The sequence below is a fragment of the Tursiops truncatus genome, chromosome 10, assembly GCF_011762595.2.
Source record: "Tursiops truncatus isolate mTurTru1 chromosome 10, mTurTru1.mat.Y, whole genome shotgun sequence".
NCBI lineage: Eukaryota > Metazoa > Chordata > Mammalia > Artiodactyla > Delphinidae > Tursiops > Tursiops truncatus.
Genome location: NC_047043.1, coordinates 90,082,887 through 90,101,776, shown reverse-complemented (window position 1 = coordinate 90,101,776; position 18,890 = coordinate 90,082,887). Strand labels below are relative to the sequence as shown.

At 42.3% G+C, this 18,890-nt stretch overlaps 1 protein-coding gene across 4 annotated transcripts; it reads right to left on the bottom strand.

Annotated features, from left to right (window-relative positions):
• Window positions 1-46: 46 nt before the first annotated feature.
• On the bottom strand, window positions 47-17,409 carry TRNT1 (tRNA nucleotidyl transferase 1). 4 transcript variants are annotated; one of them, XM_019947465.3, is made up of 8 exons: window positions 17,379-17,409; window positions 16,118-16,292; window positions 10,181-10,374; window positions 7,023-7,161; window positions 3,017-3,143; window positions 1,575-1,768; window positions 680-933; window positions 47-486 (listed from the first exon to the last, which is right to left on the bottom strand). In XM_019947465.3, exons 2-8 carry the CDS (start codon window positions 16,263-16,265, stop codon window positions 238-240), a joined length of 1,305 nt encoding a protein of 434 aa, XP_019803024.1. In that variant the 5' UTR covers window positions 16,266-16,292; window positions 17,379-17,409; the 3' UTR covers window positions 47-237. The 4 variants fall into 4 exon arrangements, with proteins under 4 accessions (XP_019803024.1, XP_019803023.1, XP_019803022.1 ...); XM_019947464.3 differs by lacking the exon at window positions 17,379-17,409 and adding an exon at window positions 16,923-17,345; XM_019947463.3 differs by lacking the exon at window positions 17,379-17,409 and adding an exon at window positions 16,666-16,683.
• Between the last annotated feature and the right edge of the window lie 1,481 nt (window positions 17,410-18,890).

The following is an 18,890-nucleotide window of genomic DNA, read 5'->3' as shown; positions in this document are numbered from 1 at the left end:
AGGAACTATTCCAAAAGAATTACAAGGTTCAGTGATATAAATCAGATTAAGAGGAGGTAGACTTTCCTTTAATGCCTGAAATACAATTATATTTCACAAAATAAGACCTTTACTCTTCTGAAGAGATCCTCTAAGCTGGCTTTTATTCCAGTCTCTTCAATCTCACTAAGGGGGGATGGGAAAAAACTAGTCTTACCAGAATGTTTCTGCTTTTTTAGTAGCCAGCTCTCATCAAATTTAGGTCTTCTTTATGTAACTTAGCAGTTCGTCTTTTTCCATTTGGTAACCACTTTTCTTCCACTGTTCTCTCAACTGCTGTAAGAGAACCCCAATTTCTTTTCCGGAAGAAATGCCCACTTTTCTGATGTCATGGCCACTTACAGGAAATGGAGGAATGGACCACTGCTGCATTTCCTTCAGAAGACCGTGCTCTCCTTGGTACTTGAGGAGTTCACACACACGAGCAGTTGCATCGGAGTCTCTAGACTAAGGGCCAGAGTCAAACATTACCACACTTGCTAATGATCTTATCCTAAAATTTAAATAAATGCTCAATGTGAAATTTTTCATTTAAAATAAAAGAAATTCACATAATACTTTGTGGGTCTTAGTATTAATAAATGTGTTCCACAATTAGCAAAGATGATTTATATTCTGACCAAGCCCAGAACATACTTACATCTATAATGAAGTCTTGATAGGGTTTCAAAGGTTCTGAACTATCTGTTGCTTTAATTAAATCTTTCCTGTTTTTAACTATAAATAAACCAAGATTCTTCTCTTCTTTTGAAATCTTCAACCTCAGATCCAATTTTGTGACATCATCCTGTACTTTGAACAGTGAGGTCAAGAGAGTCATTGGCTTTGGGGAAAAACCTTCAACATTTTTACTGACTTTGTTAAATTCTTCTAAACTTGCACTAGCAGGTAAGCCTGTAGGGACAAAAGCATTTTTAACCCATTTTTAGAAAGGATAAATTTAATAAAATAAATTCATATCTTAAGCAAACACTGTTTCCGTTTGCAGAAGTGCCCTGGCCCCAGGGCTCACTATGGGTCCAATGTGCTGCTCCATCTTACAGATGAACCACTGGTACACTGTTGCTGCCCTCTCCCACACCGCAAAATCCCGCTGTTGCTTCTGAATATTAATTTTAAACCTACTGAACTATTTCCATGTATAAGGCAGGTCTTCTCCGTGCTGTACATGTATTAAAGCTCCTGGAAGCTCTCAGCCCTTCCATTAGACAGATGCCATCACTTTCATACCCCTCTGTTAGATTCAGAAACTAACACGTAAGGAGATAAGGCAAGTCACAAAGCTGATAAGTGGCAAAGCCTCACTGAAACCCAGGATGGACTGATTCCAGAGGCCACTTTGTTCCACCACAATGTGCTGTCTCTGAGCTGTCCCCTACCTGTGAAAAAACTGTCCTACTCCTGACCTCAAAGTTTACCATCTTTTAAAATACTCCATTTTTCCTTTTAGAATTGTTAAACATTTTTTTCTTATGAAATTTTTAATCCAGATGTGTTTCATGGCCAAAAAGGCAAACTTTTTAAGTTGGACTCACCTATGTAAGGAGCCACACCAAGATCATAGATGAGGTGAATCAAATGATTTACGTGGTTACTAGTAAGAATTTTTTTTAGTTCCACCCAAATCCTCTCTCCTGATATTCCAGCCAGGCCTTTTGCATTTTCTGCAATTGCTTCCAAAGTCTCAGGATCGTGGTCACCAGGTGTATCTACAATTTTCCCATAAAACCTACAAAGCAAAAGTCTCAGAGTGTACTACCTCTATGCCAGTGTTTCACCAGAAAAATCTGCTTGTCATTTTACCAGTACTATTGCAGACATCTGTTTAATCAGAAACAACAGAGAAGTATTAGGTCTAGGAGTAACCTTAACAACCATCTTGGTCAGTTCACCTTCTCTCTCTTCTCACATGAGAAAACCTGAGGTCCAATAAAGTATAAGGAACCTTCTTAAAGTCAGCAAGAACCAGACCCCCTCCTCACTGCACTTTCACATCACTGACTGAAACGTTAGAATGGCCATCAAAAGAGGTCTCTGAATTGGTACTGACACTGGATGCATAAACCAGAGCAGTCTTCCCCAGGCACTAAAACAAGACTTGAAATGCCACGCTGGAGGAGTCTTAATCCCTCAAAGGTTGCCTGTCTGTACACATCAATACTTTTAATTAAGAGCTTCAAATAAAACAAATCTCGCTGCAGACAAGGGAGTGTATTTCATGGACTCTCAGAACTGGAAGCATTAAAGTATACCTGTTTTTACCACTCATATCTTCAAAATTCGTTCATTAGTGATCTAAATTAAATGATTAAATGGCTATGGCTGTGCCTGTCTCTGTCCTATTATTTGTAAAGAGAGACGGTTTGCAAACACTGAAGTCTAAAGGGATAGCATTTATTGACAAAATATGTAGACTCTGTCAAAGAATATTCTGAGTGATCCCAACCAGTGAAAAATTAGTATCAGTAGACATAAATTAGCCAGTTACAGTAGTTTACTTAAATGTTAGAGTTCGGAGTTGAAAAAGCATTGCTACCCACAAGACCACCCAAATGCATTTCATACCTTCCCAATTCTTCGGACAGATTTCCCATGACCACCTAAAACAGTAAGCCACATGAAAGCATACTCTGACTCACTACTCTGTTGAAAGCACCTAGCACAAGGGTTGGCTTGTGATAAGCCCTCATATCTGTGTAATGAATGACTGGTGCAGAAAATAATCAAAAAGAAAAAAGACCTTTTTAAAGCTGAATTATTTAAAAGATCATCACAGAAAGGAGCAAATAACTGCTTTGCACAATGAAAAGATGAAGTATCTAAGTATCATGAGTCACAGTATCCTGTCCCTTGAGACAGGCGTTTGGGATGTCACCACTGTGTACAGTAACCTGCTGTGCATTTCATATGATCAGAATTGTGCTCTGGTATTAATATTCAAAACTGTATCATTAATGTAATTTATAAAAATCCTTACCTGAAATATCTTAAAATTCGAAGATAATCTTCTTGTATCCTCTGTTTAGCTTGTCCAACAAATCTAACTTTCTTATTTTTTAAATCTTCATAACCATTAAAATAGTCAAATAAAGTACCATCGAAACCTATTCATTAGAAAAGAGGGAAGAAAAATCACTATTAACAAATAAGAACTGGAAAACAATGGCACATATACAATGGAATATTACTCAACCATAAAAAAGAATGAAATCTTGCCATTTGTGACAACATGGATGGATATCGAGGGCATTATGCTAAGTGAAATAAACCAGACAGAGAAAGACAAATACCGTATGACCTCATTTTTATATAGAATCTTAAAAAAAACAAGCTCACAGAGAGAGAACAGACTGGTGGTTGCCAGAGGCTGAGGCCAGGGGCCGGTGCAGTGGGTGAAGAGAGTCAAGAGGTGCAAACTCCTAGCTATAAGTAAATAAGTTCTGAGGAGGTAATGCACAGCATGGTGACTATAGGTAACAATACTGTATTCCATATAAGATAGAAGACCTTAAACGTTCTCATCACAAGGGGAAGAAAATTCTGTAACTATGTATGGTGTCAGGTGTTAACTAGACTTTTTGTGGTGATCATTTCTTAATATATACAAGTAGCAAATCATATTGTATACTTAAACTAACGTTGTATTTCAATTACTACCTCAATTCAAAAAATTAAAAGGAACTGAGAAAAAAATTGGAAAACTTAAGGAAATTAGCTAAAAACAATCACAAACAGTAAAAACTAAGCAAAGTGAAGACTTACAAGGTTGAAATACAGACATGAATAGCATTCATCTATATCCAGTGTCAAATGGAAGATATAATGGAATAAAAGGCTGCATTTACACCAGCAATTAAATACACTCAATAAACTAAACAAAACCTATGCCAGTATGAAGTGGGCTGAGACAACATCAAACAAGCTGATTTTCAAGTGAATAATGGAAAATAAATAAGAATTGCCAAAATAATCTGGAAACAATACACAGTAGTAAAAACTCTCTGGAGAAACTAAGTACTAAAAGTAATAAATAATAAACCATATGAAACAATTTTATAATACTGAAATAGGGACGACCTTTAGTCGTCCCTATTGGTAAAATATAATTACCAAGAAGAAACAACAAAACACACCACCAGAGCCTTCAAAGAAATTAATAAATCCAACTACATAAAACATCAGATATGGCTGCATAGCAAAAAAACATCACAATGCAAAGCATTAGACAGATGACATACTGGGAAAAACACATTTCAGTCTGTATCATAGAGACAAATGGCTAATTTTGATAATCTACAGAAAGCTCTTAAATAGAAAAAGACCACATAAATGGAAAAATGAGCTAAAAATATATACAAGGAAATACAAAAAGCCTCTTTAAAAATGAAGATTTTCAACCTTAGTCATAAGAAATGCAAGTTTATGAGACACCATTTTTCAGCTTTGTATCAGCTTGGCAAGGATCCAAGTCTTATTACACTGTCAGCAAGGGGACAGTAAATCTGATGGTGACACTTCACCATGCAGCCTTTTAAACTTTGCGAATTTTGAACCATGTGAACCTAATATCCGTTCAAAATGTTGTAAACCAATTTCTACCACGATATGCTCTCTCACATGTTGAACAAAATGAAAAAAACCTAACAATTTTAATATAAAGTGCATAAAACCTCAGGTATGAATAAAGTGATCAATTCATCCCAGTTATCCCAGGACCTTGCTGATTTTAAAACCGAAAATCGCAGGTCTCAGGAATTAGTTCAGTCCCAGGCAAACTGAGACAGATGGTCACCCTGAGAACTAAGGAGGAAAAAGAGAAACACTTCGAGCAAAGACACAGGTACCATTCAACCACCCAAACGGGGAGCTCTGTGAGCCTAAGAGAGACTTCACCTCGTGGCATCACAGAAAGGAAGCACTGCCACTACTACAAAAAATAACCACTTGTCATTTTAATTCTCTTGAACCTGAGTGCTCTTGATTATCCCAAATGCAAAGACACTGGTAAACTCAGGCTTAATACTTGCCAAGCTCTTTTGGTTGATGTGGCATTTTGACACTTAGAGCCAATTTATAAGGCTCCAGATTCAGAAAGATATAGCAGGAAATGAAAACAAATGAACAAACTATGTAAAGAGACAAAGATAACGATTACAAAGTAGAACATAAATGTGGTATATATCTGTCTCTTCATGTTACTTCTCTTAATGAAGAGACTCAACTTCCTGGGGAATGTGGAAATAATATCTTTTTCAGTGAAGGGAAGATCAAATTTGGAGGAAAAAAACATAGTGTGACAAAACGGAAAATAAGGGTTTGAAAAGCAAAGTAACCCTCACCCCCAGAACCAGGAATGCTTTATCTGATAAGGCTTGAAAAGTCTGGATGGGAAAATGGGCTAAAGGTAAGGATTACTGAGTATACATCAGTGTGTACTTTGTTTTGCTCTGAATACCCTTTAAAAAAATGATGAATAAAAATGAGAAATAAAGCTGTGTTGCTGAGCATAATGTGGTGGTTAAGGAAGTGACCTCTGGAGCCAGGCTGCTTACGTTGGAATCCTAATTCTCCAATTTACCAGCTGCAGGACATTGAGCAAATTATCGTGAGTTAAATACCAGGAACTACTCATAGGGTTGGTGGGAAGATTACATTTATGTGATGGGCTTACAACAGTGGCTGGCACATTATGAGGGTTCAGCAAATGTTAGAAAACAGTAGTACCAATAAGAACAGTTTTTATTTTTATAAAATAGTATCTTGAAAAAGACTATTAGTTTCTTTTAGTTCTGTCTGCATATGAGAAGCTAGTTGTAAGATTTTTCATACACTGCACTAGTTGGAGCAGTTTAAATAAAGCTGATGCAAGAAGAAAATTAACACCTGGAGTTCCACCCCCTAATGGAGAGAAAGCATGCCTCCAGCTGGGCTGCCTTTGGTCATAAATCACCCAGGCTTCGGAAACCAATCAAGGCTCTCCATGACTTGAGCTCAAGTACTTAACATCTCTGAGTCTGCTTCCTCATCTGTCGAATGAGTTTAATACCCACTTTATGGAACTTTTCTCAGAATTAAATGAGCTAAAGTATATCAAGTGAGCACTGATGCGCCTCGAACCGAGTAGGTGCTCTAGAAATGTTATTTGGCATTAATGTAATTAGCAAGAGATCCCATCTGGGCCTACAGCCCCCTTCCCCATCCCACGAAGTGGAACCCACTGCTTCATCCTTTCACAGTTACCGTGCCCCAAAGTAGGTTACGAAGAGTGGATGCTCCGTCTCTCTTTTCTAATCCAGAGATTTAAACCTAAAGAGCTTGTCTAAAATTTAAAGGACAAAAAATAATGCTTCTATTGTGCACCAAAACACTAACCTAATTCACACCTACTCCCATTATGATTCTCACTCCTTTCATGAACAAGTTAAGCTGAGATGATACTATAGGTTCCCTCTCACACGCCAACTCTGACGGAGTACAGACAGTTCCTGAAACGCAGTGCTACAGAAGACTGAAGTGGTGCTCGGCACACGGAGCAACAGGCAACGGAAGAGGTGAAGTCACTGACCAAGTGCACCACCGGCACCAGCAGAGAGGAAGGGGTGGAATGTGCGCACAGGAAAGACAGAGGAAGAGGGGCACAGCGTGTGTGTGTCTGTGTGCACGTTTCTGACCCGAAACCTAACATTTTTAGATGCGATTAATAAGGTGCCAGGCACTGTGCCAGGGATTCGCCATGACCAACTCCTCTAATCCTCACAACAACCCTGCAAAGGAAGCTAATATCACCTTCCTCATTTTACAGCGAGAGAATGATGGAGTCCGAGGAACCCAGGGATCTCGGCTCCAGGGCCGTCTTTAACCAATAGGCTGTCTCTTAGAAGAAACTAATGCAACCCCTCACGCTGGGGAACGTTTCCAGGATGCAGGTTTCACTCAAAAAGAAGGCATTTGGACTGAATTAAAACATTATCTACATATATTACCTAAAAACATAGAATTTATAGTGAGATCTCTGCGTTCAGCATCTTTCTGCCAGTCAGTTGTGAATTCGACCTCAGCATGTCTTCCATCAGTGGCAACGTCAATCCGTAGTGTAGTTATTTCAAAATTTTCTTCATGAAGCTGGAAGTAAATATATGTTTTTTTAAAATTTGTTTTTAGTATCACTGGATGAATTGAAAATAACATGTTAGTCCTGACAGGTATCGTCTTTCTTTTTACAGTCAACTAGTGCACATATACCTTGAGACAGGAAGACACCCATAGTATTCAAAGATAGATCCAAAGAATATTTTTAAGAAATAATAAACCCATCTTAATTAAAAAAGATGAGTCTGACATATAAAAATGGCATGTCTGACAAATCATGAGGCAGAAGGGAAGAGCCCTTAAAAACAGTATATTCTGGTTCTTCAATTTCAAACCAGACTACTCTTTGAAATATTTTTTAACAGCTCCAGTTTGCAAAGAGCTGAATATCAATTTACAGAATATATACCACTGAGTGAAGGACTGACAGAGGAAGAAATACAGGTACCACACCCTGCAGCTCCTTTACTGGTAATCATCAATGAGGTTAAAATACAGTGCCACATATATCTCGGGAAGAGAGATTACCTCCAGCTGGGAAAAGGTGGGTAGCCTCATGTTAGAGGGACATGTGGTCTTAGCTTTGAAAAATAAGTAGGATATGTACATGCAGATGTGGGAAGAACAACATTCAGATGAAGAGAAAAAGATGACCAAAGGCACAATGGAGAGGAAGAGGGATACGTGTAAGAGAAAGCACACTGCACAAATAGCATATCAGCATGTAGGGGAAGACAGCAAAGGTCGCTACATGCCAAGCAGTTCGGAATCTCTTCATTAGGAACTGAAAGTCATTAATGATCAGTAAAAGTCTGTTCTAGAATTCCTCTCAACCTCATGTATATTCTTCTCTACAAACAAACTAGGTCTCACTACAGAATTCCAGAATCAGGAATTTGAGGCACAAGTTATCCCAAAGAAAAGGGTATGAAATATGAAGACTGCTGAAAATCCATGCAAGAAAAAATTAGACCTCCAGAGTGACTCCCTCACCCAAGCAGAGAAACAGAGATTAACCAGAAAGGCTGACTCCAAAATAATCAGAACTTGGGGCACCAGACACGTGACCATGGGAGTGATGCACCACAATGAAAATAACATGAAGAAAAACCAACATAACCCCATCCCTTTCCCCGCTTGGTTTTCAAAATGCTAACAAGCAGGCTTATTCTAACCTGGGTAACACTGGAGGATTCCTCTGACGTCTCCTAATGAAAAGTCCTCCTGATATTGACAGTGGTGGTCCCATAACTAACTGGCTGACGCTTCCCACACAGAACTACAGTAAAGTGCTCAGGTCATTATGCACACGGTAGATCACCCAAACATAAAGAGAGACCGAAAAACACCCACACCGAAGGAAAGCCAACAGCAAGACAGAACAAGCTCAGAGGAAATAAAGACATTGTCGAAGTACCTAAAATTGATGCCCTAAGGGAAATAAGAGAAGATACTGCATCTGAACAAGAACAGGAAGCTTTCAAAAATACTGTAAGAAAGACCTCTTGAAAATTTAGAAGACAGCAAAAGTTGCCAATACAATAAGAAAACTGGATGATCAAGTTAAGGCAATCTCAAAGTAAAATAAAAGAAATGCGAATATAAAACAAGAGACAAAAGATAAAACTAGGAGATGAGCCCCCATGGTCCAACGTCCAACATCACGGGATTTTCCAAAGGGAGAGACATTTAACAAAGGGGATGACATCATGAGGGGAACACAAGGGGGCCCTAAGTGCCCCACACAATGAATGAAAAAATAAATCCGAGCCAAGGCACGTCATCTTGAAATTAAAAACACCAGAGATAACGAGATCAGAAAGGCTTCCAAGAGCGGAAAAGAATAATGATAATCAAGGTCTCAAACAAAGGAGAGATCCGAATGAGCTCAGACTTCTCAGTGGCAGCACTGGAAGGTAGAAAAACAAAGCCTTTTTTACATTTCTGCCTGAAAATAATTCCCAGCCTTGAATTCCACAGCCAACCAAACTATCAGATCAGTGTGAAGGTAAAATAAAAACATTTCACACATGGAAAGCTCTCTCAGGTTACCAAAATGAGGGCATAATCCAGGAAAGACTACCACGGGATCAGGAACCAGGAGATCTGGTAAGTAAGAGGCCAAGGAAGCTCACAAGATCTGGTGTGGGGAAATCCCAGGACGTGAGTGGGGAGCCGGCCTAGGACACACAGATGGGAGAAGACAGACTGCAGCCGGTGAGCTGGCTCCAGAAAAAGGAACTGAAACTTGACGTGGTGAAAGCCACCGGGAGGAACTGCAGAGCACAGGATGAATGAATGAGCAGCACACGAGAGCTGTGTCACAGAACTACGCCGTTAAATGCAGGGAAAACCCAAAGCACGGAACACGAGGAATGTAGTTGAAACACACTGCACGGTCTAGCCATAAACAACAATTATGAACTGATTTAACCAAAAATTATGGCATATATGTACTGAGAAAATGAGGGAAGGAGCATCGTATGTGCTTGCTGTTGAGAAGGGTGTGATAAGGCGGCTCAATCACCTTCCCTGCAGGAAGTCAACAAGCAACATCTTAAGACTGGAAATTAAAAACGAAAATGGGGCTTCCCTGGAAATTAAAACGAAAATAGGGCTTCCCTGGTGGCACAGTGGTTGAGAGTCCACCTGCCAATGCGGGGGACACGGGTTCGTGCCCCGGTCCGGGAAGATCCCACATGCCGCGGAGCGGCTGGGCCCGTGAGCCATGGCCGCTGAGCCTGCACATCTGGAGCCTATGCTCTGCAACGGGAGAGGCCACAACGGTGAGATGCCCGCGTACAACGAAAATGAAACACTGGAGCATAGAAAGGTCTTTTTTAGAAATGTGGAGGGAAAAAGTAACTACTATAAAAATAAAAGGGCCTTCAGCAAAGGAGGATGCAGGATTTAATAGAGGGTAGAGGAGACTGACTTTTTTTTGTTAAACTAGGCTTTTTGTTATTCGCTTTTTAAAAACTAGAAATGATCTATAACAATTCTTTAACTTACCAAAAAAGGCAATGCAGTTCCTGTCAAACTTTTCACTCACCCTGGCAGTGATCGTCCCATGCTTTTCTCCTTTGTTGTTGATCATACGAATGCCGACCGACTGAAACAGCTCCTTCATTTGAGCAGGGGTAGCAGTGGTAGCAAAATCCACATCCTGCGGCTTTACCCCGCTTAATAAATCCCTCACTGCTCCTCCTGCTATTCTTAATTCATGATTTTCTTTCACAAATAATTCTGAGGTGAAAAAGAACATTTTCTGTTTCAGTGTGTTTCTTTTAAGTGCAGAAGTACAAGTACAAGTTTTCCCATCTATTTGGGACAGCAGAGATTACTGAACTCGGCCTTTTTACATAAAAATTGGGAGATCAAGGCCCACAGCAACGAAGTGACCTGCCTACAGCGGAATGCCTCTAACAAACATGAGAAGCAGGGAACGTGCAGAATTTCTTTTAGGTTAATTCGGAAGATAATTTAGAATTCCACAGTGCTTCGAGGTCATTAATGTAAATTTGAATTACTACTAAAAAGTAAGGTGAATAATTCCGCTCTCTCCCTCCGGATTTATGTGCATACTTTAGAATTGTGACGTGTTCCTGCACATATTTCTCTCTGTGTATTGTGCTGAGGCAACATATTCATGCAGGAAGCCATCAAACATTAGTTGATCACACCACACACGATAAACGTTATAGCTAAGAACCCTTCAAGAAATAATCGACATTTGATGTCTGAAACCAGCTTAGAGCTCTTCTATGGAGAAGCCATATGACACTGGGGCCACCATGAGGACCTGAGTCCAGGACACCCAAAGCAGGCAGAGGACAAGGCCAAGTCCACCACAACCACCCATGTGACTAAGGGACACCACAGGGACCCAGTGAGCATGACGTCCAGGACCCGGCCTGACACCACCACCCACGGCTTGGTGTTGCTATGAGCTGGACACGCACAATGAGGCCCAGGTGGCCTCCTGTGGACATAACCGTGGCAGAGAACATCCACAGCAGACAAGGCTGTGACCATGACCAGGATCAAGACAACCTGTCATCATGTCTGAACAGATGAGACACAAACACTGTCCAGACAGCACCCTGTAACAGTTCATACATGTGATACTCTTAGTTCCCAGTCAGCGTTAGCCTCACACTGTGTATGTAGGCTTCCCATCTTCCAGGTAAGAATCATTAAGACAATCACAGGTTAACCCCGCTTCCTGACACCACCTGATGCACAGCAAAGCCCCGCTTCTTCAACTTGCCCCAAAAACACGTGATTCAAGCTCAAATCCTACAAGACGTCCTTTCTACACCCCTGTTACTCAGAGGCCCCAAGGTGCCCCAAGGTTCCCCATGGTCAGGGCTCCCCGTCTCGGCGAGGGGTGCTCCTGCTGGCCTTTGGCAGGAGGGCGCTGACCTGAGCGTTCGGCTAAAGGCATCAGAGCTCTAGCAACACTAATCACAGCTCAAAACGTCATCCTCCGTCCCCACGCCAGTCTCTGTGCTCTTTGTCATCCTCCTCCTCTGCCTGTTCTTCCCAGGCCTTCCAGCTGCAGACCTCTGCAGACTCCCTAAAATGATCTGCAAAAAAATAACAATGGTTCCCTCCCTCTACCTTCTTGCCTTAACTAAAGGCTCTCCCACAGGGTTACCACTTCCGTGAGTCCCCTCCCAGAGGAAGTGTGCAAACTCCTTTAACTCCACATTTCCATTCAAGTCCCAATGAGTCCTTAAAATGAGGTCCATGGCCCCTTAAATTAAAATATAAAAAATCATCTGTTAGTCCAAAGTTTTCCTGAGACTTAGGTAAGGTAAACAAGAGTTTCATGAAATAGTACTTACCCTTACTATACATATCATGCAATCTAATCTATTCTATTCTTTATCTCTTTTCCTCTATTTTTTAATGCTGGCCATGACCACTAAGTTGACTTTATGACCCACTAACTGGTCACACAGTGGGGAACACACACTGACCCAGCTCACCCTTCCTCAACTCCTGCGATTCAGTTTAGGAAGTCTCTCCTCGTGGTGGAGTAAAGTGAATTCCACCTAAGCTAGGAGAGCAGCCTACCTTTAATTACATTAAAATTACCTGTTTATGTCTTTGTCTCCCCACTTCTCAGAGTAGCAAACCTATCTCACTCAACTTTATACCAAACTGGCTCACGATGGAACTGAACTGTGATACACAAGCTTAAGAAAAAGAACAAAAAGAAAAAAAAAGAGGGATCGCTTCACTGAAAAGTTTTTAAAAAGCTTTTCTTCCTTCAGCTTAAGAGAGTACATAAGAAACTGCTGGAATGCAAAAAATGGGCAAGTTTTACTTTCATTTGAACCTACTTTAAGAGGATGAAGGTCAAGGCTGAACACAAAGATAACCACTGTTTTGAGATTCTCAAGCTCCGTCTACTAAAATAAAATTTTAAGTTCAAAGTCACCCAGTGTATTAACTACATTACAGAAAAAAAATGTTCCAGAACTCGAAGTAATCTATTCATCATTTTGATTAGCCCTATGGAAATGGATAACTATGTCCAAAAGTTCTCACAATCCTAACATTTTGATATAAATGAGAATGGCACATAAAGGCATATGTACGTGCCTGTGTGAAAGAGCAGTCATGCAAGAAAGGCATGATTTTACATTGACCCAAAACAGTTAAGCCTTATCCAGCTTAAAGAGGCTCCTTTTTCCCCTCAGTTACTGACATCTTCAATCTTACAGAAACAAGGACACATTCCACATTCCAACAAACTTCGTAAACTACATACATACTCAAGTGAACATAACACCTCATACAACTAAATTTAATTGTAAATTCAAGCTTAAGACTCATGAAATGCAGGATCTCATTATTCCAAATGGTCTTAATTTGTGTCAGCTGCCACAACTGATAGCAAGCTATTATTAATCAGTCTGAAGAGCAACCAAAAGACCAAGACATTAATTTGTCAGAAAACTTGTAATTGTCTTCTATCTTCGAAATTTTATTTTAATTTTTAGTCTAATTTTCATTAACTGCTTCACTTTACAATTTTGAGTTTTGAGTATTGGAGGTCGTACGGATGGAGAGCGGGCAGGAAGTGTTAGTAAAAAGACCACAGCACGACTGTTACTACCAGAAAACAAGCTATCTGTTCCTTAGCGTTTCTAGGAACTCCCAAACTTCAAGAGTGATCAGCTATTCCAACTGTCCCAAATGTTAATACGACTTGGTGACATCACATACCTAAGCAGCAGTGGATAGCTAACCATGGAGCACTATCTCCCAGCAACCCCAGCTTGTCCACTAACCGTGTAACTTAGCAAAAAGCACTAGGTTTGGAACTTCAGTCTCATGTATACAATGAAGAAATAATTTTATATGCCACTGGTATTATATGGCTGTCCTTAGCAAAAGGAAACAAATTACATGACATAAACTGACATTATAAAACGCTGTATGAGCATAATACACTGTCCTAATCTCCCAAATTTTTGCACGCTGGGAACTAATTTTACATTTGGCAAAACAGCTATCATGATTTAAGAACTGGTACAGTATGAAACTGCACAGCATCACAGCCATCTTTTTTTTCCTTTGTGTGTTTTTGTGCCTTGTTTTCATACAGAACATTATATTTTAGCACAATACTCAAGTCTTTAGAACGTAGCAAAGATCAAATAAAACTAATTACTTGATTTTCTAACCATTGGGCACTGCACTAAAAGATTCCATTCTTACCAGTTCCACTATAACCTAGAAAAATGCAATCTTAGAAGATGCCCATGCTCCCATTTGCCAGTCTTTCGAGGACCAGACCACTGGGCAAATACTACCACTCTCTTACCATGCTATTCCGTCTCTAACTTCTTAGGACTTCACCACTCAAGGTGGAGAAAACTCAGCTCTTGAAGTCAGGGTTAGTAAGCCAAATGCAACTGTTAAAATAAAAAATGTTCAAGGACCTACAGTAATCAATATCCACAGCCTTGTTTCCAAAAGAAAAATGCAGAAGGATCTGAGATAGGCCCCCAAGAGTTAATTCCCTACATCCAATCATTTGGCCCTTACAATGGAAGATGGGAAGAGTGGGCGCTGGGAAAGGCATGTAAAGAAAGAACAAGCTACAATCCAACTCAAAGCTGAAGCTTCTAGACATGAGCCATACAAACAGTGGCCAGACGTGGTTCCTGAGCACTGTGAAATGCGGCGAGTCTGCATTAAGACGGTCTGTGCGTGCTAAGGACCAGATTTCAAAGATTTACAAGCAAGAGAAGGAATTATCTCACTCATAATTTTTACAAATATTTGACATTAAAATGATGGTATCTTAGATATACGGAATTAAATAAGTTGATATACTAAAAATAGTTATTAAAATTCATTTCACCCATTTCTCTATTTTTTTAATGCGGTTACCAGAAAAGTTTATGTAGCATATGAGACTCACTTCTATGGGACAGTGAGTCTCTAGCATTTTTCACTCTAATTAAAAATCACGGGCTTCCCTGGTGGCGCAGTGGTTGAGAGTCCGCCTGCTGATGCAGGGGACACGGGTTCATGCCCCGGTCCGGGAGGATCCCACATGCCGCGGAGCGGCTGGGCCCGTGAGCCATGGCTGCTGAGCCTGCGCATCTGGAGCCTGTTGCTCCGCAACGGGAGAGGTCACAACAGTGAGAGGTCCGTGTACCGCAAAAAAAAAAAAAAAAAAAAAAAAAAAAATCACAGCAAAGCATCTGCTTTAGGCCCTCCACTTCAAGACTATGAAGAACCTATAAAAATCAACAAGTTCTGGACCATTTACCTCTGACATACACCTAAAAAAATCACCTTATTTCAAGAATAGGAAAGTAGCTTTGTCAACAAGCTAATGCAAGGAAAGTCATTTTAAAGCAATGGTTCCTCCACCTTCTGGTCACGAGAGTTTTTATCAAAATTTATAAATGCCCATGCTCCCTAGAGATTCCGATTCCAGTTCAGTAGGGCAGGAGTGGGACACCAGCACCTGTATGTTATAAAAAGCTCCCCAGGTGAATCTAATGGACAGCTCCCCAGGTGAATCTAATGGACAGCCAGGGTGGCAAACCAACAGTTAAGGTCATGTTTCTACATCCATACACCTTAATATATTTCTGAAGGCGTGACTAAGATACCATAGGCTTTGAAATGCAGCTGTGTGCACTGCAACAGTAGCTAATACTGAGAACGAACATAAGAAATGATAGTACTGCGACAAGCAAGATGAAGCTGCTGTAATCCGGCACTTAGCTCACGTTGTTTCCTGTGTTCCTTCCAGATAAGTTCTGCATGTGCACAAACGGACGTAACTCCCACTTCCTTCTACCTTCAGTTGTTTCACAAAGCACTTATACCTGGGGTGGAAATATAGCTTAGCGGTTACAAGCTGGGTTCTCAAACCAAGACTGTACAAGTTCAAAATCCAGCTCTCCACTTATTAGCTATAAAAACGTTGGAAAAGCATTTCACATTCCTAAGCCTCTGTTTCTTCAACTATAAAACAAGAGAAAAAGTACCTACTCCTTAAGTTAGTAGGCCCAATTCTGTGATGCATATAAAGTACCTGGGTTTTGTGTTTTTTTCCGGTACGCGGGCCTCTCTCTGTTGTGGCCTCTCCCGCTGCGGGGCACAGGCTCCGGACGCGCAGGCTCAGAGGCCATGGCTCACAGGCCCAGCCGCTCCGCGGCATGTGGGATCCTCCCGGACTGGGACACGAACCCGCGTCCCCTGCATCGGCAGGCGGACTCTCAACCACTGCACCACCAGGGAAGCCCAAAAGCCATGCTTTTTAACGGCAATCATTATTTGCCTCTTCTCATGATTTGGCTATAGGTTTGGATTACCCATGCACGGTAAACCCTGCTTTCATTAGCTTAAGAACAACAAAAAACCACGAATGTTGGCTAAAAAACGTTAACCCTCTGCCTCTCCATTTTTACAGGCTTCCAAAGCAAGAGGAGGCATCCTAATCTCTCACCTGTCAGACTCTTCAAGCCTTCTGTGAAAAGCGACTGGAACTCTGGAGACTGCAACTTCATTGTAAACAGAGAGTGCTTCAGAAGGAACAGTCTACTCCAGCTGCAGCTCAGCAACTGCCTGCGCCAGGGACCCAGGCACCTCAGCATCTGGAGATAAAGTCACCAACCACACATCTACAAGACAAGCAAGCATGCCCAACAATGAAACTTCTAAGTGAAGGACAACAAAGGGATATTCCGTGATTTTACTTATCAACAGAGAGAGACATTCATCTCCTGTTCAGATGAGAGACTGAAAAAAGCGACATTGGGAGGGAGAATTACAGCTGGAACTACGCTTGTCGTTATCCGGTTTTGCACTCATGAAGCACATACTACTGATACTACACCCGCATATGTATTTTACTGTTAGGGTGCTCTTCCGGGAGGTGGTTTAAAGCGTGAGGGCTGCCAAGAACAGTGGCTCCAGAAAATGTAACTCAAAGACGTGCAGGAATACTTGGTCTCCTCCAGAACAAGTCACGGTCACATACTTGCCCACACGCACCTGAGACTTATGACCCAGGGATATTTCCTAGGCACTTTAAAATAAGGTATTCCCCCATGACCGGTTCTTGCTCCCGGCTTCTTCCTCATTCACCATCCGCCCCTCGCATCACGTCTCCTGAATCCCACCCATCCACACCCCGCCTTCCGTCCTCCGTCATCCCACCCCGCTTTCCACATAAGGTGGGCCTCCGTGAGGCAACAACAGAGCTCAAGTGACCCCCAACGGAAACCACTAGAGAAGAACCATTTCTTTACTTGGAAAGCGGGTTTCAAAGGCGCTTCCCACCAGGGGGCGAGCTCCCCTCATCCAGACCACTGGGGAGGACAAACACTGCGCTTCCTTCCACCTCCGATTCAACTCAGAAAAACCCAGGGAGGGGGGACCCAGGCCCTGAAACGGCGTGCCCCGCCCCTCCCACGACAGGTGCTGGACAGAAATGGGAGACCCTCAGGGGCCCGGCCGCGAGGAAGGGAAAGAGCCCGGGGGAAGCCCGATGAAGCAGCCCGCGGTCAGCGAGACGTGGCGGACACGCGGCCCCGCGACCTCCACGTCGGGCTCTGTCCCCTAGTGCGGAAGAGGCCTCTCACTGCCCCCGGCACCCGCCTTCCCCGAGACCCGGCCCGCGCGAGAGCCCGCAGGATGCTCGCGTCGCCGCCGCCGCTCCCCCTCCCAGCGGCGCGCACCCGCAAATACCCCGCGCGCCCGCTCACCGGCCCCGCCACGCCGTCATCGGCGCGCGCACTTCCCGGCGGCAGGCGAGGTGACGTCACTGACGCGCGCCGATCAACGGCGAATGGGAAGTCGCAGCAGGGCGTGGGCGGCGCCCGCCCAGGCTCTCCCCGCCCCTTCCACCTCCCCGCGGAAGCCGCTCGCTGGAGCGCGGTTCCCCAGCTCTTCCCAGGGCTAAGCAGCCAGTCGTCGCTCCTTAGGTGACCCGAAGGACCAGGGTCTGTACACTTGTTTTAATTACGTCTCACCGCGCCTCTCTCTGGCCCTGAGGTAGTTAGGCGCCCATCTGCACTGCATACCTGTGTGACCTTGGTCGAGTGACCCCGGCTTCCTTTGTAAAATGAGACGATCACTAGAACCTCTCTCAGGGTCTTGTCAGGCTTAAATGTCACGTTATTCCCTAGTAAAGAGGAAGTGCTCAGTAAATGTGAACTTGTTATTGTTGCCTGCTCCCCGGTTCGCACTTGACTCATGTTACTATTCTATACCTTACCTCTGCCCAGGAGTAAGAACACATTTTTTAAAATACACGTACCTAGACAAGCCCTAGGCAGAGGATTCAAGAGACATTCGTTTTAAATTAAAAGCCTCCGGTCCGTTGAAATTACTGGGCATATTTTAATTTTCCCATCTGAGGTTTGTAACCGTTGGCTTTCACGGTCTGGAAACTTGTGCAGCTGTAGAGTGAAGAACTTGGATTTGATTCAGTGCTTTCGTTTTTCGGAGAGCAGAGAAGAATGAAGAAAGTGGCCAAAGAGTGGGAGGACAGCCCTAAATTCTTAACATGGGAAACTTCTAAGAAGTTTTCCAATAACCTAAAAAATAACTAAAATCTGCATCGTGTAATGTCGTTTTAATATTGTAAGTGTAGTCTTTTTGCTTTAATGTCCCTAAAACTGTCCTAGAAAAATTCATATGCTATGGTATTTCTGTGGCTTCCCTTGATGAGACCTCTTATCTTCAGAAGAATTAAGCGTCCCATTTTGAGGCACATATGACTAGCCTTCCAAGTTGCCACTCAGAGACAAAGCATTGATTCAATCCAACTCCTTAACACAGTAATGAAAAAAAAAATATATATATATATATATATGTCTCCTAACTAAGTTGGCCAAGAAAAAAATACAGAGAGCATTTAATGTAAAAGAGACCATCAATGGGGACTTCCCTGGTGGCACAGTGGTTAAGAATCTGCCTGCCAATGCAGGAGACGTGGGTTTGAGCCCTGGTCTGGTAAGATCCCATATGCCGTAGAGCAACTAAGCCCATGCACCACAACTGCTGAGCCTGCACTCTAGAGCCCACGAGCCACAACTAGTGAGCCCGTGCGTGCCTAGAGCCCATGCTGTGCAATAAAACAAGCCACCGCAATGAGAAGCCCGCACACGGCAATGAAGAGTAGCCCCCGCTCGCCGCAACTAGAGGAAGCCCGCGCACAACAACAAAGACCCAACACACACAAAAATTAGTTAATTAATTAAATTAAAAAAAAA

Coding starts and splice junctions, on each gene's coding strand:
- TRNT1 (XM_019947465.3), bottom strand. CDS start 16,265: ATGCTGAGGTGCCTGGGTCCCTGGCGCAGGCAGTTGCTGAGCTGCAGC. Junction 7,162..10,180: donor ATGGGACGATCACTGCCAGG/GTGAGTGAAAAG, acceptor ATTTACTTCCAG/CTTCATGAAGAAAATTTTGA. Junction 1,769..3,016: donor CGAATTTTAAGATATTTCAG/GTAAGGATTTTT, acceptor TTTGCTTTGTAG/GTTTTATGGGAAAATTGTAG.